At 38.6% G+C, this 25,283-nt stretch overlaps 1 protein-coding gene across 5 annotated transcripts in view; it reads left to right on the top strand.

Moving 5' to 3' along the window:
* The window catches only part of SCUBE1 (signal peptide, CUB domain and EGF like domain containing 1), a 200,665-nt gene that overhangs the window by 47,379 nt on the left and 128,003 nt on the right, over positions 1-25,283 (top strand). For all 5 annotated transcript variants that reach the window (XR_015743772.1, XR_015743771.1, XM_026702705.2 and 2 more), the window contains one exon: positions 12,632-12,766. Coding sequence is in view for 3 of the 5 variants with exons in the window: in XM_026702705.2 (XP_026558490.1) it covers positions 12,632-12,766 (135 nt within the window). In the remaining 2 variants the exon portion in view is untranslated. The remainder of the gene's footprint in view (positions 1-12,631; positions 12,767-25,283) is intronic.

Genomic DNA, 25,283 nt, shown 5'->3' with positions numbered 1-25,283 from the left:
TCACGAGTCTCCTTTGTACTCAGTTTCCTGGCAGTCTCAATGGCACGATGGGTGCTTCTCAAAACACCATTACTCTCTTATGGATAACTATCAGAACTTCATGGCAAACTTCGAAGAACACTGAAGGAAGTTACAGGAACATGCCAGATTCAGGAACTCCGACAAGGCAATAGAAGTGTCTGGCAGTATGTAAAGGAATCCATATTAGTCGCAAAAGATTTGGGTTGGAATGAATTAGCTCTCAAGGCTCAGTTCAGGGAGGGTCTAAAGATTCTTTAGGTCAGGGCTTTCCAACCTTAGCAACTTTAAGCCTGGCGGACTTCAACTCCCAGAATTTCCCAGCCAGCTGGCTGGGAAATTCTGGGAGTTGAAGTCCGCCAGGCTTAAAGTTGCTGGCTGGGAAATTCTGGGCCTTGAAGTCCGCCAGGCTTAAAGTTGCTGGCTGGGAAATTCTGGGAGTTGAAGTCCGCCAGGCTTAAAGTTGCTGGCTGGGAAATTCTGGGCCTTGAAGTCCGCCAGGCTTAAAGTTGCTGGCTGGGAAATTCTGGGACTTAAAGTTGCCAAGGTTGGAGACCCCTGCTTTAGGTAAAACAACACTTCAGGTCAGGGGTTGGGAACTTTTTTTTTCTGCCAAGGGCCAGCTAGATATTTATAACATCATTCACAGGCCATACAAAATTATCAACTTAAAAATTAGCCTGCTGTAAAATCTTACGTGAGGAGATTTTAATGAGAAAGTTCCTTTTGAAGTATTTTAAAGGTTGTTTATTTTTAAGGATTTAAGTATTTAGATTTCTCTGTGTGGTAGATCCGTCTCATTTTTTAAAAGAACAAGTAAAATAGAAATGTGTGTATCCTTCTTCACCTTTTCTGCGCTACTTCTGCTTATTGTATAAAGCCTCGTATTGTTAAAAAAAACACAGCAGGAACATCCTAAGTAAAATCTGCAAATATTTGGACAGGTTTGGGTGATCCAACATTTTACCCATTTTTTGTGAATAATTTCCTCAGTAGAATAATACTCTGCAATACAATTTTCCCTGTTAGGGACTGTGTATAGTAATGTTGCAAAAGCAACTGCAGAAGGATAATAATGTTTGTAACAAGAAAAAACAGAAATGCCATTTCCATTTAAATTTGTGGAGATGAGGTTGATTTATTCCTCAGTAGGGTTTCTTTCTTAGTTGAGTTTTTTCTTTCTATTCAGATGGAATGAGTTTTATTTTACCTTCTTTGGTTGAGATTCCTTGGCTATACATTTATATTGGATATACTCCATGTCTGCCCTCAGGGGAAGTCATTTTTTATTTGACATTTTTATTGAACAATTTCATAAATATGATATGAAATGACACTGGGGTTTTTCAAACCATGGTGAGATTCTCATCTGGTTAAATATAGTCCATTTTAACATTGTAATTGCTTGAAACAGCACAAGTTCCTCTTGAAGATTATTATTTGATGTTCAGTTCAGGCAACACAGGTTTAATATTTAACTTTGAGAAATGAAGAGTCCTCAAGGCCTTAATTTGAAACCAGTCAGTGAAATAAATTTTCTGTTCCTGGGTAGATAGGCTCAAAATCCAAAAGTCACCACAATATTAAAAAAAGATGTAGAAAGAATACAGAGAAAAGCAACAAAGATGATTAGGAGGCTGGAGGCTAAAGCATATGAAGACCAGTTGCAGGAATTGGGTATGTCAAGTTTAGTTTAGTTTAGTGAAAAGAAGGACTAGGGGAGATATGATAGCAATATTCCAGTATTTGAGGGGCTGCCCACAAAGATGAGGGTGTCAACCTATTCTCCAAAGCACCAGAAGGCAAGACAAGAAGCAATGAATGGAAACTAATCAAAGAGAGAAGCAATCTTAGAACGAAGGAGAAACTTCTTAACGGTGAGAACAATCAACCAGTGGAATGGCTTGCCTTCAGAGGTTGGGGAGACTTTCAGGAAGAGACTGGACAGCCAGGGTTGGACTAGATGACCACCTATGTCCCTTCCAGCTCTGTTACTCTATGTTTTTCTATACATAAGGGAAATATTTTCTTACAAGCTCCAGGCAGACTTGTTTGGAGAAACATAATCCAGAGATAACTTATTTCTGAGCAGAGTAAATTTGCAGAGAATCAAGGCAGAGCAGCAGTAAATTTCTGTCTTACTACTACCAATGGGTGTTTCCATCCTATTCTTCAAAAATATACCAGTACAAGGTAAAAGTACCATCAGAGAATTTAAAAAAATGTTAAGTTAAGCCTCCCTCAAGTCAGGCATGACTCCTGATTATGCCCTGATTAGTGTGCATGGAATTTTCTCAAACGCTGCTTGGGGTGGGGGATGGGGGCATCTTTTTCTTTCAGAATGTTCTTCTGACTTCCCAGCCTAACTTTCAGCCCAGACTCTCCCAAGATATCTCTCATCCAAACTAGATCCTGACCCTACTTAGCTGAAGATTGGCTAAACTGAATTACAAACGAATTACAAATTCCACCTTAATGATTATTCAGAAGTGTAGACAATCATTCATGAAGTAAGGACTGACTGCTCCCTTAAAGCAACCAGACAGCCGATGGATATAGGCCCTGCATTGTGAATGGATGAGGGACCAGAAAAATGAACCAGGCTTGGCCAAGCTTGAGGGAAATAAAAGAAAGGGAACAGGAATGGGCTTCAAAAATTTTAGCAACAGGTTCTCTGCCTGGTTGCTGGGGGTGTGGCCATGGTGGGTGTGGCCTAGTCGGCCTCCTGCACTATAGAGGGGGAGGTGTTTTTGCCCTCCCTGGGCTTTAGAAGCTTTCCTTGAGCCTCCAGGAGGGCAAAAACAGCCTCCCCCAGGCAGGGGTGGGATTCTACCAGTTCGCACCTATTCGCTAGAACCGCTTGTTAACATTCTAAGCAGTTCGGAGAACCGGTTGTTAGAGGAAATTACTGGCCTAATCCTGTAAGGAAGGCAGGAAGGAAACATTCTGGTGTTGCTTACAGAAACTGCCTCTCCGTTAAACCTTATTACATTCTTGGCAGGACTAGACTTCCTGTCTCAGGAACATCTCTAGAGTTTTTTCCCCCTCCTTTGCTGATACTTTGCTTGTGTGGAGTGACCATTCAAAGTTACAATGGCACTGAAAAATGTGACTTATGACCATTTTTCACAGTTACGACTGTTGCAGCATCCCCACAGTCATGAGAGTCCAGGTGAGGAGATGCGTGCCTCGATGTGAGTGATGTTGAGTTGGCCATGCCCAGCCAGTCACATGACCACCAAGCCATGCCCACCACCTAAGCTACGCCCACAGAACCGGTTGTTAAAATTTTTGAATCCCACTCCTGTCCCCAGGCTCCGAAGACCCTACGGAAGCCAGAAACAGGCCAACTTCCGGTAGGCCTGTTTTTGCCGTCCCCGAGTCTCCACACGCACCCTGCACTGACCTGCATCCAAAATGGGTCATGGGAGGGGAGGGGTGGGGGTAGGTGGGGCCAACCAGGAGTGGGATTTGGGGGTTCTCCGAACTATATAGAATCTTAGCTAGAGGACCTTCTGAACCCCTGCGAAGCCTCAGCAGCCCAGCCCTGAAAGGTAAGTAAGTCGATCAATGGAGAGAGGGGACCATCCATAACCTTGGCAGCAGGAACTCCCACAGAGAGGTGGTTTAAAAAAGTCAAGTTGGAAGATGTTTTGACTTCAGCAGATTTAGTTTGGAAAATCTTCAAACATAAGAACTTCCTTTGCCATTGTAATAGACTTTAGAAACATTTTCAAATTTAACCACCAAAAAAGTTTCATGAAAAATGAAACATTCATCATTCACAATGAATAACTGGATAATTTTACAATGAAAGGAAGACAGTATTTTTCAAGTGGAGTCAGAAAACCTTACTTATTTGCCTTTCTCCACTCTTTAAAAAAGACCAGTTCAATCATTCTCCAAACATCAAGAAAAATTAGATTTACACTTGTGAAAAAAAAAATCATTTCAGAAATTGCCAGATGTGAAATGTCAACAAGTTGTAGCATTAATTGATTTAAGATTACACAATCACTGCCCTGATTAAAGAAAGCAATGCTTCCTTTTCTTCTATTCTGGATGTTTAGCTTTGTTTTCCTCTCTTTGGACAGCTGGTTACAACATGTGGGTCGTAAGAACCCCAGATGTATTTTTCTGTTCCTGATATTTGTTGTCTCTATATTACTCAACAGCTCAACTAAGTTTCTCCCCCTACATTAAAGCACTGAGTATTGTTAACTGAGGCTAAACAAATTTTAGAAGGCTTTGCATGCTGTATAAACACAAAATATTTGCGAGGAAATGATGAAATTGGTTTCTTGCTTGATTTTCCTTCTGTTTAATACTTTGTTCCCAACTGGTCGTCGTATGGTATTTTAGTGCAAGACCATTACCCCATGCAGTAAATACACAATTTCAAAATTTGTGATTCTCAAACCTTTTCATTTCTCTCTCAGCTTCAGTGCATGTGAAATGACCCACAAAATGAAGCCTTCCTATCTGGAACTCTGTAGAGCAGGGGTCCCCCCCAAGCCCCGGTTTGTGGACTGCCAGCAGGCCATGGCATGCCAGAAACTGGGCCACACAGACAAGTGAAGCCCCATCCATGGGATGCAGGCAGCACACGAAACTACGCCCCCTCCACCGAAAAACCCCTCTCCATGGAACCGGTGCCTTGTGTCTAAAAGGTTGGGGCCCACACTACTGTAAAATTGGGAGCAGCCTGTTTTTCCATTGGCCGAAGTTCTCGCTTCATCTACCTCAGCTCTTTTAACATTCTATTCACGGGTTCCTTAAATGGGAATGGTAACATGATGGCTTCAGGAGTTGCCTTGTCAGAAGCTGTAGTGAGAGCAAGGGGTGCTTATAATCTGAACTGTTTTAACTCTTTGCAGATACTTGTTTGGTTCTAGGTACACAGTGATCTAGGTGAAGGGGACAGGGATGACGAGGAGAGATCAGTTTCTCCTTTTCTGGAGAAGAGAACCAGCCAGCTTCATATTACTTTCCTGAGGCTTAGATCACTCCCTGCCCCACACACTCCTATGTTGTGAATGCAGTAGGAGCCATTTCCCTTCTTTCACTTTTGTGTGGGGTGGTTTTATTGTACCATCCCACACTGACAACTTTTAGCATCCTATTCATAGTAGCTACTGGTAAGCTTTGCCCAGAATGTATCTCCATTCAACAAAGTCAGCATTTTAATGGGAAACATGCCTTCCTGACTGCACAGCAATGTGCAGCGATGGCATGCTATCCTTTCACCCACATAACCTCCAAGAGAGCTTTAAACATAATAGAGCAATCATAGCTTGGCATTTCCTCTTTAATAATTGGTCAGATTTATTGGCTGGCTGGATTGTTGCAGATAGCAACAAATGGTCAGAAGGTATTTTGAAGACGTGGCATGTATTTATGTATTTTTTACGGAAAGATGGCCATGGTGTTCTGCTACTGCTTCTCCAGAACCTGCCGTGGTTTGAAGCAGAGAATGGATTGAATTCAATTCTTTCATTCTCTGTTTGGTAACTTCAAAATCGAGTACAAAATAATTAGGCTTCTGCTTACCCATGTTCTGAAGTGGACACCAGTCGAATCATTATCCAAATGGTTTAAAACTAGTTTGTGGGATTAAGCAAGCGGAAATTGCTCCATTGAATTGCCCTGGCCATGAAGGACGCTTTCTACTGAAATCTTTACTGCAGGTATACTGATATTTCCCGTGGCATACATCAAATACAGCAGACAAATCCATATTTAGTGGTCATGTCTTCCTGGAAGTGGCAACTCGCTCCTGGTCCCAAGCTGATACAGATCTTTCACTGATCCTTTTACCATAGGCTGTAAGGTAAAGGTAAAGGTTCCCCTCACACATATGTGCTAGTCATTTCTGGCTCTAGGGGGTGGTGCTCATCTCCATTACAAAGCCGAAGAGCCAGCGCTATCCGAAGATGTCACCATAGTCCTGTGACCAGCATGACTAAACACAGAAGGCGCACAGAACAGTTACCTTCCCACCAAAGTGATCCCTATTTTTCTACTTGCATTTTTACATGTTTTCGAACTGCTAGGTTGGCAGAAGCTGGGACAAGTAACGGGAGCTCACTTCGTTATGCGGTGCTAGGGATTTGAACCGCCGAACTGCCGACCTTTCTGATCGACAAGCTCAGCGTCTTAGCCACTGAGCTACCACATCCCTACCACAGGCTGTAGGTACCTCCAAAAGTTCAGTTGTCATGAGAAGTCTTTTAAAGAGAGAAGGACACCCCAAAGGGTTTGCCCATGGACCTGTGTTTTCTGTATGGAAAGCTGCGAAGGATGCCATAAAGCTATAACTTTCCCCAGAGTGGGATGGTAGAACAGTACATTCTGCAGAACTCTCTCACTAAATGTATAAACGTTGTGTGCAAAGTGGAAACAAGTATGCAAGAGAAAATTTATTCATTATGCCATGTTGCTTACTTTGAACAATTAGTTATTTACAAGTGAAATAAGGTTTGGGATTTTATTTACAGTACTTTCTTATTAGTATACAGAGTAAATATTCATTTATTTACTTATTCACTAGGGCACTCTAGCCTAGAGATGCTTATAAAACTCCGTCCAGTAAAAGTGCTAAAAACAACAAATTAGAAACAAACGAATAAAAAAATCCCAAATTGCAATTGCAATAAACTTTGCACCAAAGGAATAAATAAACATACTGTACTAGAGCAAGAGGCCTACCTCATCCCTAAATTCCCCACTCCTAGACTTTGGGAACAGCAAGGTCTCAATCGTTTTCCAGATGGTTAGCCAAGAAGGAGCCTGTCCAACTTCAGCAGGGTTGCGTGTCAGTAACACAACCACTGAAATAGTGGTGGGATTCAAAAAAAATTACTACCGGTTCTGTGGGCATGGCTTGGTGGGCATGGCAGAGGAAAGATACTGTGAAATTCCCATTCCCTCCCCACTCCCGGGGGAAAAATATTGCAAAATCTCCATTCCCTCCCCACCCCACTAACCTGCTTTCCAGCTCCCATTCTTCTGTGCAGGGCAACAAAAGAAGTCCCAGCTAATCAGAGTCTCTATGAAAAGGATATTAAATATGTTCTTCATTCTGGAATAGTCCTACCATTTTTTGAATTACTCTATCTCGTAACATCTGCTGCAACTCAAAGTTCACTTATTAGGTTTTCGTAAAAGGACTGAAAAAAATGCAGTAAACCACCTTCAGTTCACAACCTGTAGCTGCACTTAAGCAACTTTTGGTTGATTTAAATGAAAAACCAAGCAAGGTCATACTTGGTCAATATTTGATGGGAAAACACAAGAAAATCCCAGGGCTAGATTTGGAAATTAAAAAGACAATCAGGAAGAGAATACTGCTGAACCACTTTCATATTGTTGCCGAGAAAATTAAATGACCACCTAGAGCCAAGGTTGAGTTGAGGAAGTCTTTACCTAGGAATAAGAAAAATTGGAATCTCCTAAGGCACCATTTCTCTCTTCCCAGTAGTTTTGAGTTGTTCTTCTGGATTATATTGAATTCCTGCAAATGTTCAGGTCAAGTTTATGATTGCCCTCAAAGCCAACAAACCTTATCAGCATGAATATATGGCTCCCCCAATAATATGGCATGCTTCTAACCTGGATTTACTGGAATGAAATTGGTCTGTGAGTAGAAGTGTCCATTTGAATTAGATATCTCAAACACTTTATGGCCCAGGTCATTACTTATCCCTCTTCTTGTGCAAAGTTAAGGTTACTTTCTTCCTGAAGAGCTGAAGACAAGAAGATAGACATAGGAATGTCAAATCAAATTGAAAATGAGCAAGGATCTATTTTAAGGCCTATTTTGTGGCCAAGATGGCAGCGGTGGCATTGCTGCCAACTGTCAGAGACCTGCTACATTCCAAAGAGGAGGAATTCTCAGCAACCCCTGTGATGAAACATGCAAAATATTTCACTGATAACATCCCTTCATTTCTCAAGTGGACCTTGAAAGCAGGTAGTAAAGTAGCTGAAGAAGGAATTCCCATTGGTCGCATTTGATCTGGTTCAATTACTGGATTTGTATATTTTTGTGGTAATCTTGTCCATCAATAAAAGCTGCAAAAGCAAACTAGTCAAATGGTAAAGAGCCAAATGTTTCCTTCAGGGTTCTTGAAAAGTTTGCTGCAACAGAACTACTTATGAATAAAAATATATCTAGAAAGAAAAGGACTTTCCACACTAGATAAGGACTGATTGTTGCCCAACAACTTTTTTCTAAAGAATGTCATGGAATAAGAAGTGGCAATTCTGCCTTATTGTGATGGAATTTTATAACTGGGAATGAAAACAGACATTTTCTTCAAGTATCACAGAACAAGAATAGCTGGAGTTTTTGTGGTTTTAAACACAGAGACTCTCCATTAAACCAAGATTCAGTATAAGAAAGGATCAAAGGCAACAGGGAGACCTTGACTTAACATACTCACCAATGGCAACATATCCAGTTTCCAAGATAATGTAACCTGAGCCCTTTCCCGTTGCAATAAATCTGCCTACTCTGAAGTGATGAGGATATTCCTTTTTTGTTTGAGAGCTTTTGTAAGGGGCTTGAACTCTGGGCTTTATTGAATGAAATGTATTACTTAATCCAGGATAGATTTGGAAAAGAAGTTGTGCTGAGAGCATTGGTCAATAGCTTTCTTTGAAACTGGAGAAAGGGATAGAATTCTAATTGCTTCTATTAGATGCACCAATAATGTTCATTACCATAAAACTTTGGATTAATCTGAGTAATGAATGACTTGGGAATGCACTGCTATAAATTACATGTAACTCTAAAATTCTGGTGGCAAGAAAGGGGAACGTTATTCTCCACCGAAATATCGGCCCTTGAGATTTCTCAGGTCTCCTGTTTGGTCATATTTTGGGATAGTTCATCACTGTGGCAATGATGTTTAGCTTTCTTCTTTTTTACAACTGATCACAAGAAGTCTTCTCAGAATGGTGACATCTGGTCCTACAAAATGTTCCACAATTGAGTTATGTAAACAGACTCTTCAGAACAAGGATGATATTCCCTCTAAAATAATACTGGTTGGACAATTTGAAGACGCTTCTGGACCTTTCCATGCTCCTTGAATATCAGATACATATGACAAGGAGGGCCTTTTTAAGTATGAGTCAGCAGTGGGCTGCAGCTGTCAAAAAAGCCAAAACAGTCTAGGCTGCATCAACCAAGGGGTAGCAAGATCGTGAGAAGTGATAGCACCACTCTGTTTTGCACTAGTGAGACCACATTTGGAATAGTGCATCTAATTCTGCTTACCCTGATGCAAAAAAAAAAAAAAAGTGCTGAGGTCTGAGAAAGAGTTCAGAAAAGAGCAACAAAAATGATAAGGGGTCTGGAGGCTAAATCATATGATTAACAGCTAAGGGAACTAGGTATATCTAGCCTAATGAAGAGAAGGATTTGGGGAGACATGATAGCAGTCTTCCAATACTTGTCACAGGGAAGAGGACATAAATTTATTTTTCAAAGCACCTGTGGGCAGGACAAGAAGGAATGGGTGGAAGCTAGTCAGAGGGAGATCCCAGCTAGAAATAAGAATTTCCTTACAGTGGGAACAATTAATCACTGGAACGGCTTGCCTCTCAGAGTTGTGGCCAATAATTTGAAAGAGGTCAGTCTACATACCAAGGAGTAGGTGCAAATTATTACACAATATCCTTAAGTTTACACGTTAGCACAAATGCTTAAGATCTTTCAACAAAGATTAGATTCTTTAGAACTTTACAAGGAAAGTGAAATGCCGGACATTCAAGTTGGTTTTTAAAAAAAGGTGAAAGATAGAAAGAATAGAACGTGTTATATTCTATCATGAACCAGAAAACAAACAAATGGATTTTAGTAGAAATCAATCCTAAGTATTTACCCAAAGCTGAAATGACCAGGCTCAAATTTTTATATTTATGCAAGTCATACACGTTATATGAAAACATAGCTCTTCTCTTTCCTTCCACTTTTTCTAATGTATATTTCATACTTATGCAAGTAGTATACAAAAGCACAGGGTTTTATAGAATGTGTACAACTTGCATAAATATGAAATGTACTATTTCAGGACAACCAGCTACAAGGTGGATGGATTCACAATGGTGATGGGTCCTTTGGAGGACCTGAAGGACCATTCTGGGGATTGATCAGTCCTGAAAGGCTCTAACACTGTTTTCCCCAAAATAAGGCCCAACTAGAAAATAAGTCCTAGCATGATTTTTCAGGATGCTCATAATATAAGCCCTACTCCAAAAATAAGTCCCAGTTAAGATCACCAGCCAGACTGATGCATTTAGTGCTGTATTCCCCCCAAAATAAGACCTAACTGGAAAATAAGTTCTAATGCGTATTTTGGAGCAAAAAATAATATAAGACGTCTTATTTTCAAGAAAACACAGTAGTGCTAAGAAACAACACCAGCTAGATGATATATAATAAATCAATGTCTAAAATACAATCCTCAACCATATAAATTTGTTCAGCTTGGAAATCCTTTACATTCCACTTCCAAGTGAGAGCAAATGGGAATATGGAAGGAAAAATGACTTCCTAGTTTCTGTTTCTCATGTGTATCTTTTTGTTAGGCAGGCTATTATTTCTTTCCAACTTTGGGGTGATTTTAAATATGCCATTACAGTCTCAGTTTTTTTTAAACTTAATTTTGCTTTGTGATACTATGTTTTTGATTCAAATTACTTGTTCAGATTTTGATTCCTTATGACTTGACAAAGTGGATAGGGAAGGTATTTAATTCTATCATATAGAATAGATTAGAATACTTTATTGGCCACGTGTGATTGGACACACAGGGAATTTGTCTTGGTGTAAATACTCTCAGTATACATAAAGAAAAGATACATTTGTTAAGAATCAAGAATCATAACGTACAATATGACTCCCCATGAACCATTTTGTATTTATTTTATTTTTAAGTATGTAGAGTAAGAGATATTGTTGTTATTAAAAAAAACCCGCTAGGAATAAGGTAAGCAAAGTAGCCTAAGCTGCCTTTTTATTCTGCAGAACGGAAAGATTAAAGATTTTTTTTATTGCATAGGACTGTTTCAATACCTTTAAAAGTATACTTCCATATATTATTGATTACTAAAGTGGTGGAACCATGCCTATTCTTTTTAGCCAGGCTTTGAATGATTCTGAAAACAATTTGCTTCAACAAAGAGTCCCATTAACTGAGCTTTAAATCACTCAAATTTGAAATCCTGGAGCTAGGATTGGAAAAAAATGAGTACCCAATGATACTGATGGCAGATAATTGCATCTGAACAAGTGCAGTGCTCTTGGCACTTGATAAGCAGTCAGGTGTTATTTTTAAGGCACAAAGGAAACTTCCTTTCAGAAATATATTCCAAGGCATATAAATGAAAAATACCACACTGAAAACCAAATTTACCCATTATTAAATCCAGGTTGGGATTAAGCATTGCTTGAGAAGAGATTGATATTTAATACAACTAATTTCGGCCAAAGGATCTTTTTTTTGTCAGTTCTAGGTTTCATGCAGGTAGCTCTTGACTCACAAGAGTTCATTTAGTGACCATGATCATGTGATCAAAATTCAGACGCTTGGCAACTACCTCATACTTATGACCGTTGCTGTGTCCCAACATCATGTGACCCCCTTTTGTGACCACCTGACAAGCAGAATCAATGGGGAAGCCAGATTCAACTTAAGCAAGAGGTGCTAACTTATCCTCTGCGGTGATTCCCTTAACAACTGTGGCAAGGAAATTGTAAAATGGGCCAAAACTCATTTAACAAATGTCTCATTTAACAATAGAAATGTTGGGCTTAATTGGGGTCATAAATCGAGGATTACCTGTGTTTTGTTGTGAAAAATTTATTTAGGATGATTTTTTAAAAAATACAGTCACTGACGACAACGTATGGAAAACACAATACATTCAGTTAGAACAGGGGTGTCAAACTTGCAGCCCGCGAGCTAGATGAGTGCTGGCCACGCCCGGTTTAGCGAAGGGGGGGAATTGTGATACGTCACGCAATGCTGCTGTGACAGTGTGAGTTTGACGACCCTCAGTTAGAAGATTAGTTTAGGAAATGCTGTCACTGTACTTATACTGGCTAACAAATGTCTGGAATGGTGCTTCTTAACCTTGGTAATATGAAGATGTGTAGACTTCATCTCTTAAAATCCCCAGCCAGCCATTCTGGGAATTGAAGTGCACACATTTTCAGGTCGCCAAGGCTAAGAAACATTGTCCTAAAACATGACAGTAGTTTTCTTGGCAACACATACAAGAAATTTGTATTACCTTCTTTGTTTGTGTTACTTTTATTTTCCAATCTAGTCTAGTGCCCTAGGATTCTTAGGAGGTGTCCCATCCAACTTTGCTTAACTTTTTGAGATCAGCCAAACTATGATTTATGGCTGTGAGTTTTACACTGTGAAATGTGAAGGAAAGGAGCACATAGGTACAAAATTGATGCTCAACCCAATAAATTATAATTTCTTAAATGATGGTTGATGAGACCATATGTTTGCGTCTGAATTGGAATGAAGAATTTGTGGCTTCTTATTGTATTCTGAGCATTAATAGCTTATATTAAATTTTATGTCTCTAGATGTTGATGAGTGTTTGGATAACAATGGTGGCTGCCAACAGATTTGTGTCAATACTATGGGAAGCTATGAATGCCAATGCAAAGAAGGGTTTTTCCTAAGCGATAACCAACACACCTGTATTCATCGCTCTAATGGTAAGTCTCCAGTTCCTGAAGAATATGAATTAACCTTAAGACATACAGTATCAATGTTATTAGAAGACTGATGGGAAATTTCTCAGTGTATTTTAAAATCTGAGTTTTTAGACTTTTGGTGATCTGTTGGGAGCAACTTAGAGGGGGTCATAGTGCTTATTTAAAGCTAACCAGATTTACACAGCAAAGTGAGACCATTGCCAAAGCACGCTGGCATTTTGCCTAGGTACACCTGCAATGGGAAAATAACCACAAATGGTGCTAAACCTGTGGGTCAGCCACTAATAGCAGCATCATTGGGATCAGCAGATGTTTTCCAGCCAATTAGGCATTTCCTACATGGTGTGTATTAGCATATCTCTTGACTCAGAGTAACTGTATGTAAGAGTTCATGACATTCAATATCTTAATCCATTAATTTACATTTCTAGCCTTTCAAAATAGAAATTCAGGTTGAGTCGTGAGAGAAAGATGTAAGCTGTCCAAATTACTAGTAATGCAGGTAAAAGTAAACTTATCAGGAAAAAAAATCAGAGTTGTATATCTTTTAGTTTGTGGCACACTTCTTGACCAACCCAAATCTCAATGAGTTCATTAATTTCATTCATACAGGGAGGTTGTACAATTTATTATATCAGAAAGTTATGGTATTGCAGAATTTGAACGTGCTTGATTTAAAGTCTTGAAACAAAGTGATTTCCCCATGCAAAATAGTGTTTTCCACTAGTTTCCATAATAAATGTGTCTGAGAAAGCGGTGAATCCATACCAAACATTAGCAGACACTTTACATTATTTGATGATGTGACATTACAATGAGCATGGGGCATTTCACAATGAATTCTAACATGGGTTTTAACAGAATTTCAACATCTTACACTGATTTTACTTTCCCCCTGTATAAAATATTAGTTTCATCACAGTGCCATGAAATGGGGAAAACAAAACCATGAAATTTGTGGAGTACTTCGTTTCTTTGGCCGTCTATATATCATTTTGAGAATTTAACTGAATTTTGGATATGGATAAAGTATCTTCGAAATATGTCAAAAGTCTCAAAGTAGTTTGGTCCTGACACCAGGAAACTTCAATATCACCTTTCGTGTATTTGTATGGTTGGTCTGGAAAACTTTAGTTCTAATTTAGTAACTATCCTCTGTCTGGATTGTAAATCTGATTTCCAAGACATATCTGACATGCTAATTTAATAATTTCTTAAGGAAAAGGGGGAGGCAGTTAATTAGAAAGAAAGCTGGTCCTAAACTGCTAAAAGATAACACCGGGATAATTATGTACAGTTTTTCTGGATTTGGGCCAACATTTTTGTTTCAAAAGAGAGCCAGTTTGGTCTAGCGCAGCTGTTCTGACTGGAGAATTCTGGGAGTTGAAGTCCACAAGTCTTAAGGTTGCCAAGTTTGGAGACTCTGATCTAGTGGTTAAAGCACCAGACCAGAAAGTGGAAAATTGTGAACACAAGTCCCACCTTATCTATGAAAGCCAGCTGGGTGACTTTGGGTCAGGCATTCTCTCTCGGGCCAACCCATCTCACAGGGTTGTTGTGGGCAAAAATGGGAGAAGGAAAGTATGTTGGATATGCTTGCTGCCTTGAATTATTTGTAAATATAATAAAGGTGGGCTACAAATTAATAATAATAATAATAATAATAATAACAATAACAATAACAATAACAATAACAATAATAATAATAATAATAATAATAATAACAATAGCAATAATACACTATCTTGGTGTGGTTGTGGGGCTTATGTGGTCTGAGGAAGATGAGAGCTAAGCCAGAGATTCAATTATACTGGACGGGTCTCATCAAAGGAATCTAGACAAAGAGCGTATCTCCCATAAAATATATGATGAGACGTGAAATTTCAGAAAGGTATACTGACCTCAGCTATTAATTTAGCAAACAGCAAAGGAGTATCAGGTCATTTGTGGGACAATCCCAGTTGTCTGTGAGATTATGCTTCAATTGTGGATGCTTGAAAGAACTGGCTTATAGGAAAATTGATGTGGTGGACTTTAAGAACATAGAGATGTGAGTGTGGGAGGTCCAAATGATTGAGGCTTCTTTGTACCTCCAGGCTTTTGAAAGGTACCAATTAGCAAATGACAAAATGATGGCAATGAAATAATAAGAGATGACAAAAAATAAGTACAGCTTGCATTCAAGCTGCACCAGAGAAAAATATATTCTGAATATAACAATAATTTGAACCGTCATGATTATGATCAAAGGGGAAAGTTGATGATAAGTATTATGAGCTGCCTGTGAATTTTTACCAGGCTTGTAAGGAGTGTAATTGTAAGTTAACAAAAAATAGGACTAGAATATTCTTCTGAAAATAACCCTTAACATAGTGACTAATCATCATCTTGATAGGCTGCCCTTCCAGGTGGTAATATATATTTATATAGATGCACAGAAATCTCTATAAGACTCTCATGCATGACTGCATTTTTTGAAATAAACACTGCCTGGAAATGAGACTAGAATTCTAAACTCATGAAGATGGCAGGGTTTTTACTGTTTTTAGCAAATGTAATAACTGTGGTCAAAGATCTATTTGCAGTCGAAACGCAGTAACTTCCATTCCATCTGCAATAGTCAGGCAATTTAATAATTGCCTATAATTATTAATAATAATTCAAGGAAACTATAAAATAATCCTCCAGACACATAGTGGTCCATCTGCTCACTCAAGAGTGGGAAGAAGTTTTAAGCCAGTTTCTCAACTGTGGCCACTTTCAGATGTGTGGACTTCAACTCCAAGAATTCCTAACCAGGTGAAGTTGAGAAACACTCATTTAAGCCCTTCAGAAAATGAAATCACCATTGATAATCAATTATGGGGATGAGGAAGATCTGGCTTAGCAGTAGTAATCATGAAAGGGATCTGGATATCATTCATCTCTTGAATCGTGAAATGGGCCAGATTAATTATGTTATTGTGCACATTGTAAAAAAAATAATCAGGATATTGGAAGACTTCAACGTATGGAGTAAAAAGGATATTTTAAACATTTGCCTGGTAAAAATATGGATGGCTCAAGTTCAAAATGTCCATTATACTGTTCTTAAAATGAGGTACATCTGCAGTAATTTTTATATGGTGAGCTTAATTTATACCAGGCATGTTCAACCTGTGGCCTGTGGGCACATGCCACCCTGGGCAGCTAGCAATGCAGCCCCACAAGATGATGATGATAATAATAATAGTAATAATAATAATAGTAATGGAAGTTTATTATTTATATACATTAACTATATTAGATTTTTTAAATGTGGCCCAAGGCAATGACTCTTCATTTAATGCAGCCCAGACAAGCTTCATTTAATCCAGCCCAAATCAACCATGATTTATATGAAGGATTTCAAACTTGGCAGAACAAATTAATACAGTATTTTGTATAAATTTGTCTTTTGTATAAAAAGATAACAATTTTTTGAAAAAGGATTGTCATTTTCAAAATTAAAAAGTTAGCTTATCATTTGTTTATCTTAGAGATGTCATCCTCCAATAATGATATGCATTTGAATTTTGATCTGTAAACATCTTCCAAACTTGGTTAAGTACAGGAAAGTGTGAAACTGTTGAGTTAAACAGCTAATGGATGTTAGCAATTTAAATAGATAATTAATTGTTCTATTGGTTATTCGCAATTCTGGCACTCTAATAATATAGTTTTGTCTTTATTGAGATTATTTGTCCAATTTTAAAGAAAATGAATAACTTGTAAGAAACACAGCAGAAGGAAAATCCTGCCTTATAAAACCATTTTCTATTGTTGACTACCTTAAAACATTTGAATACCTTAAAGTGATAGTTCATGTGCACATTTTTTGGAAGGTACTGCTTAAGCAAATACAGTTTCTGGGGCATTTAAATCATTTGGATTTCTGGGTTTTGCTGTCAGTTCTGTCAAAAACGTTTAATCTGATTAAATAGTATCTCTGCTTCAAGGAAAACACATGGAGTTAAATGACACCAATCCCTGAAGCTAACACTGTATCATAGTTCCTTGAGGCACATAACAATTAAATGGTTAAAAAGAATTTGAATTTTAACCTCTATAGGGAAAAAAACCCCTAACTATATAAATGTGTATGTAAAAGAAACAGAGAATGTGTGATTATTAAATCAAAGCATTCAATCTGAATTTAGTTGCGGTTTCTAAAATCTTTAATTACGTTTGTCATCAACAAACATATTAATAGAGCTTTAAAGAATGAAGACAACCTCAACTAATGATTTCATCCATGTAGCCGGCTTGCCAACCATTTTGTAGTCGTTTGTCATTGCTCAATTTCTGGATTTTTAATTTTTTTTTACTTCCCAGTCTGGGACTTTTTTGGAAGTATCTCATTCAAATGCTAACCTGTTTTGAATCTGGGTGATTTTTTTTCCAAGATGGGGTAGTGGCAGTAATAGTTGGCCACCAAAACCTTAATAAGGCAAAGACAAAAATATACTGCCAATCCAGAGAGAGATGCACACTGCTTGGAAGTGTGTTGGAACCATTCTTCCAGACCAAGTATTCATGGTAAACAATAAACAAGAGTCATATTGCTGTCTGAACAGTTGAATGGCCCAGGAGATTAATAAGAAAAGAGTTTTCAGGATAGAAAGCAGAGGTGGTATTCAGCAGGGTCTGACCAGTTCTGGAGAACTGGTAGCGGAAATTTTGAGTAGTTCAGAGAACCGGCAAATACCACCTCTGACTGGAGATTTTATAGTATCCTTCCCCTGCCATGCCCACCAATTCACGCCCACAGAAACGCTAGAAAAAAAAATCGAATCCCACCACTGATAGAAAGCCTATGTTAGGTGAAGTCTTTTTATAAATTGAATGTTTCAGCATATCAAAGTTGGGGATGGATGTCAACAAAGGCAAGATACTGTAGTAGTTATGCCAGCAGGATCAAAGCTCTGGCCCTTTATACATGTTTGCTACTGTTTGCAATTTATTCACTATTGTTTTCCTGACTTCTTTCCAAGTGCAGGCTATTTGTTGGTATTTTGTTTTAGTTATGTGTCCCTCTTTCCATTTTTTGTACTTATCCTTTTTGTCTTTTAATATATCAATGAGTTCCAGGTGTACACATCCTGTTTCTTCTTGGATTTCTTGTTTTTCTTTTTCAGTTATATAAAGCTGGACTGGGCTTTTGTAATTTTTTAGACTTTCACATGCTTCTTGAGTTGTTTTCCCCTTTAAGATTTTCATCCATGGATTCCTTCCCAAGCTGTCTCTAAGTTTGTTAAAATCAGCCTAAGATATTGACTGTGCTCTATTGTTTGTGTTTGCATTATATTCAATTCCAATTCCATTCTCCCCCAAAGTTCCTGGCAATTTCAACCTCCTCTATCACTTCTTCTGTGTTAGTAAGAATTAGGCCCAATATAGCTTTTCCTCTAGTTCCTGTGATGTAAAAATCCTGTAAAAAACCCTTGGAGATAGAATTAGTGTAATTATAGTCACAGGAAAAATCCATTCCTAGAAATGGGATGTTTTCATCTGAAGAAGACACCACAAATTTTATTTTCCACCTTTTCTCTGTTAGTCCTGATCAAGTCAAAGTTAATAATACTTAGAATTCATATAATTATAGTCACAGGGAAAATCCATTCCTAGAAATGGGATGTTTTCATCTGAAGAAGACACCACAAAGTTTTATTTTCCACCTTTATAATGGAAAAGAAAAAAGAAATACAGGTACAAGAATTCATATGTATCCTAAAGATATAAGTTAGTATAAAAGTTACCACGTACAGTGGAAACTTGGGTCATGACCGTAATTTGTTCTGTAACTTCGGTCGCAACCCGATTTGGTCGCGACCAGAAGCAACACTGACTGCGCATGAGCCTACAAAAAAAAATGGCACAGAAGGGGAAATCGGTGCAGAAAAGGAATCGACCATGGCCATGTGTGATCACCACCCGATTTTTCAATCGTGACCCAATTCAAAAATGTTGTGGATTTTTTGGTCGGAACCCCATTTGGTCATGGTCAGAAGCGTTCATGACCAGAGTTTCCAGAGTATATACTGAAAGGAAAAAAGCTGGATAACAGGCCAATATGCATTTTGACAGAATCTAAATCATACTAGAAGCCAAATGTCACTGGAATCATCATCATCTCCATTTAATAACCCCATAATCCCTTGCGGGGTGGAATCTGGGCAACTATATGGAGCTAGCAGAACGTTTTAATGGCCGGATGCCCTTCCTGTTGCCAATGCAGAGTTTTGTTCAGCAGATACATTCTCTTTCTTCCCAGAGAGAGAACTACCTGCCTCTACCTAGGATTAAACTCACAGCCTCCTGATTGTTAGGTGAGAGCTCCACCTGTAGGCCACCGCACCACTCTACCAAATGTCACTGGAATACATCAGAAATATGGAAAGCGGTGAAAAAGAAAAATGCATTGAAGCTGGCTCAAGCACAGGCTAGATGTACCCAGCATGAGGCTCTTTACTCTAGGAATATGTAGGCCTGGATCATAGGGCCGTCTGAAACCTCGGCCTTCCTCCAAGTTGCCTCAAAATAGCCACCAAGAAAACGAAGAACAAGTATTTGCCAAATAGTCGAGATTCTAGAATGCTGTGATCATAAAAGGTCTGCATGTAGAGCAAATACTTGAGAAAAGAAACTGATAGCGTTATGCAGCAGGAGGATCCAAGAAAGCCAGAATAGGTGGGATATTCCAGCAAGATTGCAAAACTGTAACCAGTAAACTTTATCGTAGAGTCCAGTGGGATCCAGGCAATCAACTATAAAGTTATATTTCCAGTTTACATTTGCATACACTAAAATCATTTGGAGTTTTGTTGCATATTCAGTAACCATGTAATGATCATACTAAAATTCTCCATAGAAGAATTCTCCATAGAATATTTAAAATGATATGAGTAATGTGAAGTCTTTTGCAAATATTACTCTCCATTTGCTCAATTGTAAAACTCAGATCATGTACAAATGAGCTAGGGTTCTAACAGAACAACGGAGAAAATTCTAACAAGCTCTATAGAACGATACAGTGATATAGTGTGTTTTATTACATATAGAGTTCAAAGTAGTTTACAAGCAACATTCCTATGGGGTGAATGGGTTAAAGGAAATGAAGGAGTTTGGCCGAGCAAGAATGTATAAAATTCACAAAGTGTGATGCAAGTTTGATGGTTCTGACAGTGAGAAAAAAATGAGAATCCCTAAAGCCATCTTGACAGCTGTTTCCAAGGTATCCTTCAATCCTGCTGTAAGTGTCAGCATAATAGCATGATCTGCAACCCTTTCATCCTCTAAAGCTTGACAGAATTTGTATGGACAATTTACAATTTGCTGTCATTTCCTTCAACCGTTTAAAATTTGGACAGGTATCTCAAAGGTACACAATATATACATATACATACGTACGTATGTATATGTATATATATGTATCCTCATTGGCAACAGGAAGGGCATCTGGCCAGTAAACACTCAGCTCCATTCAGTTACCCAGACTCCACCGTGTGTGTGTGTGTGTGTGTGTGTGTGTGTGTGTGTGTGTATGTTTTCTGAGGTTTTCGCAGGTATTTGTATGTGGATCTTTGGTTATTCGGGTTTTCTCCCGCGTAAAATTGGAAGTGTCTTGGCGACGTTTCGATGAAATCTCATTCGTCATCTTCAGGCTTGTGTCTTCGGCTTTGTGCTTCTCAGAGAATTTTGTAAACAACAAACAAACTCAAGATCCATCCCACCCCTAAAAGGACCTAAATATTAAAAGTATTAAAACAGATAATGATCTAAGTGCTAGAGCCCAGTGTAACAACATAGCCAAAAGGTATTAAGAGTTGTTAACCTAATCCTGCATAGCTTTTTCCAGTAATATTGTACTACTAACTAGAGCATGCAAAACATTTGCTAGACCAGTTCTCGAATACAGCCCTTCTGTCTGGAACTCATTGCATATCTGACATTAACACAATAGAGAGAGTCCAGAGATATTACACGAGGAGAGTTGTCCACTCCTCTACTCATAACAGACTATCTTATGCCACCAGACTTGAAATTTTAGGTTTAGACAACTTAAAACTACACCGCCTTAGGTCCGACCTAAGCGTAGTACATAAAATTATCTATTGCAATGTCCTACCCATCAATGACTACTTCAATTTCAACCACAACAATACATGAGCACACAATAGATACAAACTCAAGGTAAATCGCATCAAACTCAATTGCAGGAAGCGCGACTTCAGCAACAGAATGGTCAATGCTTGGAATAATCTACCTGACTCTGTGGTTTCTTCCCCAAACCCCAAAAACTTTCACCTTAGACTGTCTACTGTTGACTTCACCCCATTCCTAAGAGGTCTTTAAGGGATGTGCATAAGTGCACCAACATGCCTATAGTCCCTGTCCTAATGTTCCCTTTATTTGTAGCCTCTAAGTTTTAACAAAGTCTTAATCCTATGTTTATGCCTAACCTGACCTATACCATATAAGGTTTCCTGTAATCCCACTGACCTGTTTACAGAATTGGCAGTGTTTTCTGTTAGCTTGGTGGACTGAGTTAATAGAAAGAATGTACAGTCTCTGCTTCCATTTCTATCCCCTTCAAACACTGAAGAGATTTTTGGGGGTAGCTTTCACTTTTATGGGCTTCTTCCACATGCTTTCATAGTCTTAAGTGCCTTGTTTCTGTTTTCTTGGCAATTCCAGGAGGATGAGTCACTTAAAAATAAATTCACCCTTTGACCCAGCTGGAAGGCTGTTTCTCCTTAGCTTATGGGTAACTCTCAATTGACCATGCTTCATTCTGATGACCCCATAGCAATTTATCTCTCTTTCCTTTTGGTTGTCCCATACTGGTCTCTTTCTGGACTCATGTCTTCTGTCTTGTTTTGATGAACTGACATGGTCTGGGCTCCCAATCACCAATTCCTTCTTTCACACAATGGAGATTTCACAATGAAGCCACCACCAATCACTAAATCACCTTGTCCTCAGCTTCTCTGCTGTTTAGTTTTGTTTACCAGAGAGAGGCTGGCAAGTAATAGAGAACAGGCCAAGAGTTGTCTCTTAATTAGAAGAGTTGTGGATCTACTCTATAGTAAATGATTTGTAACTTCCAGAACACCATCATGGAGAAAAACCTGCGCTATTCAGAATGTCTAGAGCTGTGCTTCTCTTTATACCAGTGGTGGTATTCTACCGGTTCGGCCTGGTTCTGGCATACCGGTAGCGCCAAAGATCAGCTGGCAGAGAACCGGTTTGCTCTGAGCCTCTCTGACACTCTGCAGTTGGGCCCACTCACCCGCCCCTGCTCCTAGGTTCTCTTTAACCTCTCAACTGTTGGGTGCGGCAGAGCGGATTGCTGTGCTAAACACCTGAGATGCGCAATAGCTTAGTTTTTACTGTTTTAACGTGTGCCCAAAGCGCTCACTTGTCACATGCTTACGATCATGCAGTTGCGCGAGGCATGCGAGGCATGAAATCCCACCCCTGCAGCCACGCCCATCAAGCCACGCCCATAGAACTGGTGGTGGGAACTTTTGAATCCCACCACTGCTTTATCCATACATGTGAAGGGAGAGTTTGATGAACATTTTTGAGAGGAAAAAACAAGCAAAACGAGAAAAATAAAACAAAAATGAGTCAAAAGTAAATGTATAAGCATCCTAGAATTAAGGAAGAGAAGCTTGGACTAATTTTTAGCCTTTGGTTAACTTAATATTGCACAATTGCTTTATTTCTGTTTGTACCAATGCAAAACTATCATCTGGAAACCTTTCCCTCAAGAAAGGTAGAATAACCATCAGGTGATCCTGTAATCCAGGTGAGGCAGCTAACTTGCTAACACATTTTGAATGTCTATGGAGATTCTCAGTCATCCAGATCATGGTTGTTCCAAAAGTGCTTTTTCAGGAGGCAACTGGACTTTCTTGTTTTTCTTTAAAGACACTTTGCTTCTCGTCCAAGAAACTTCTTCAGCTCTGACTGAATGTTGGGGAATGGAAGGATTTATATTCCTTGCAAATACCTGGTCATTTGCATTCTTTTAGAAAGTCGTTGAGGCCACTTGGAGGTTTATCAGTGTCCTGGAAAAGAAAAACAAGAAAACCAAGAAAAAACCTGTATGGTTGAATAAAGAACTCCCCGAGCAACTGGGAGAAAAAAAGATAAGTGCAAAATAAAAATGGAAAAAATTAATTAAGGCAAAATACCAACAAATAGCCTGATACTGCAAAGATAAAGTTAGGAAAGCTAAGTCTCAGAATGAAGTAAGACTTGTAGCAAATATCAAAAGCAATTTTTAAAAAGTTTCTTTCAACACATAAAAAACAAGAAAAAAGTCAAAGGAAAAAACCAGTCCACTAATGGGAGAAGATGACAAAGAAGTAACAGGCAACACAGAGAAAGAAAAGCTGCTTAATTCATTCTTTACACCTGTCTTCATGCAAAAAGAAAATACAACCTAACTTACCAAAAACAAAACCATAAAAGACAAGCTAGGAATGCAAATTTAAATATACAAAAATTAGGTACGAGAATACCTGTCAGCTCTAGATGGATTCAAATCACCAGGTCCTGATGGACTACATCCCAGAGTTGTGAAGAAACTGGTAAACCTGATCCCAGAACCATTGAACCACATCTTCAAAAATGTGAACTGAGAACTGGAAAAGAGATGTGGTCCCCATCTTTTTTTTTTTAAAAAAAGGAGGGGGTTGGAACAGATCCAGGAAAATACAGATCAATCAGCCTGACATAAATACCTGGGAAGATCTTAGAAATGAATCAAGGGACAAATCTTCAAAGCAGGGGTGGGATTCTACAGGTTCGCACCTATTCGGTAGAACTGGTTGTTAACATTCTAAGAAGTTCAGAGAACCGGTTGTTAGAAGAAATCACTGGCCTAATCCTGTAAGGAAGGCAGGAAGGAAGCATTCTGGTGTTGTTTACAGAAACTGCCTCTCCGTTAACCCTTATTACATTCTTGCCAGGACTAGACTTCCTGTCTCAGGAACTTCTCTGGAGTTTTTCCCCTCCTTTGCTGGTACTTTGCTTGTGTGGAGTAACCATTCAAAGTTACGATGGTACTGAAAAAGTGACTTGTGCCTGTTTTTCACACTTACGACTGTTGCATCATCCCCACAGTCATGAGAGGCCAGGCGAGGAGATGTGTGCCTCGATGTGAGTGATATTGAGTTGGCCATGCCCAGCCAGTCACATGACCACCAAGTCATGCCCACCAACTAAGCCACGGCCACAGAACCGGTTGTTAAAAAAATTGAATCCCATCCCTGCTGCAAAGCCAACAAAGTTATAACCAGAAGTCAAAACAGATCATGCCAAACAAATTTTATTTCATTCTTTGACAAAGTGACTAAATTAGTGAATCAGCAAAATGCTGTCTACTTAGTATACTTATACTTAGTATACCTAGATTTCAGTAAAGCATTTGACAAAGTAGACCACAACCTACTTCTTGGTAAGATAGAAAAATGTATGATAGACAGCATCACCACCAGATGGATTGGTAACTGGCTGACAAACTGTACTCAACATGTAGTCCTCAATAAAGCTACACCTACATGGAGGGAAATATATATATATATACACACACACACACACACACTTTTATTTGTTTTATTTTATTTCCAGACAAATCCTGTCTGATCAGGCAGTGTTGATTATTCTGTTTGCAAATATTGCTGTAAAAAGCTTGCAATCTACATTCAGTAAGAGAAACATTTCTATCCAACTCAAAGAAGGCTGGGTCACTTTTGTCTTTTATCAAGCATCTTTCTATGATGAAGGTTACTTGGTATTTTGGAATCTCATTCATTACCTGAGTTAATGGTCTAATCAGAATTTCTTGGAAAGCTTTGTAGTAAATTGCAGAGAAGTTATCAGGTTCCTACAGCTTTGCTCATTTTTAGTTCTTATTCTTTAGTTTCAAGTTCTGAGTTTACTAAGGTTTTTTTTTGTTGGTGGTCTGTACATTTTTGTACTATTGTATTTAAATGTCCTTCAGTATTTTCAGATCATATGTTTTTTAACTATATAATCTTGATTATATATTTGAATAATATTTAATCTAATGACATATTCATTACATCTTCCAAACTCTTCTATATGACTTTCCTTCCACAAGGTCAGTTTAGGAATTTCCAAGTTGTTAAGTATGTTGGATACTTAGAACAGATTTTTGAATTTAAGTTCACTTGTTTTCAGGTTTATTATTTTTATTTATTTTATTAAATGTATGTGCCACCCATCTCACTATTAAGCAACTGTTTATTAATCTCCGATTTAGCAACAGTGTAAAAAGATTTTTTATGATTCAAGCATGTCTAATAATTTTAAAGAGAAGCAGTTTTAAATATTGGGGAGTGATATCTCCCTCCCTCCTCCCAAAATACTGGCAGCAAGATTGGTACTTGGATAAAGTAATGGAATTAGTTGTCAGAGACCAGCTGAGCCCTTCATCTTATTTACAAGAGGGCCAAACTAAGGA

The sequence above is a fragment of the Pseudonaja textilis genome, chromosome 5 (genome assembly GCF_049901715.1).
Source record: "Pseudonaja textilis isolate UNSWEBS1 chromosome 5, rPseTex1.2, whole genome shotgun sequence".
Classification (NCBI taxonomy): domain Eukaryota; kingdom Metazoa; phylum Chordata; class Lepidosauria; order Squamata; family Elapidae; genus Pseudonaja; species Pseudonaja textilis.
The sequence above is the reverse complement of the archived record's forward strand: the minus strand, read 5'-3'. Positions and strand labels throughout refer to the sequence as shown.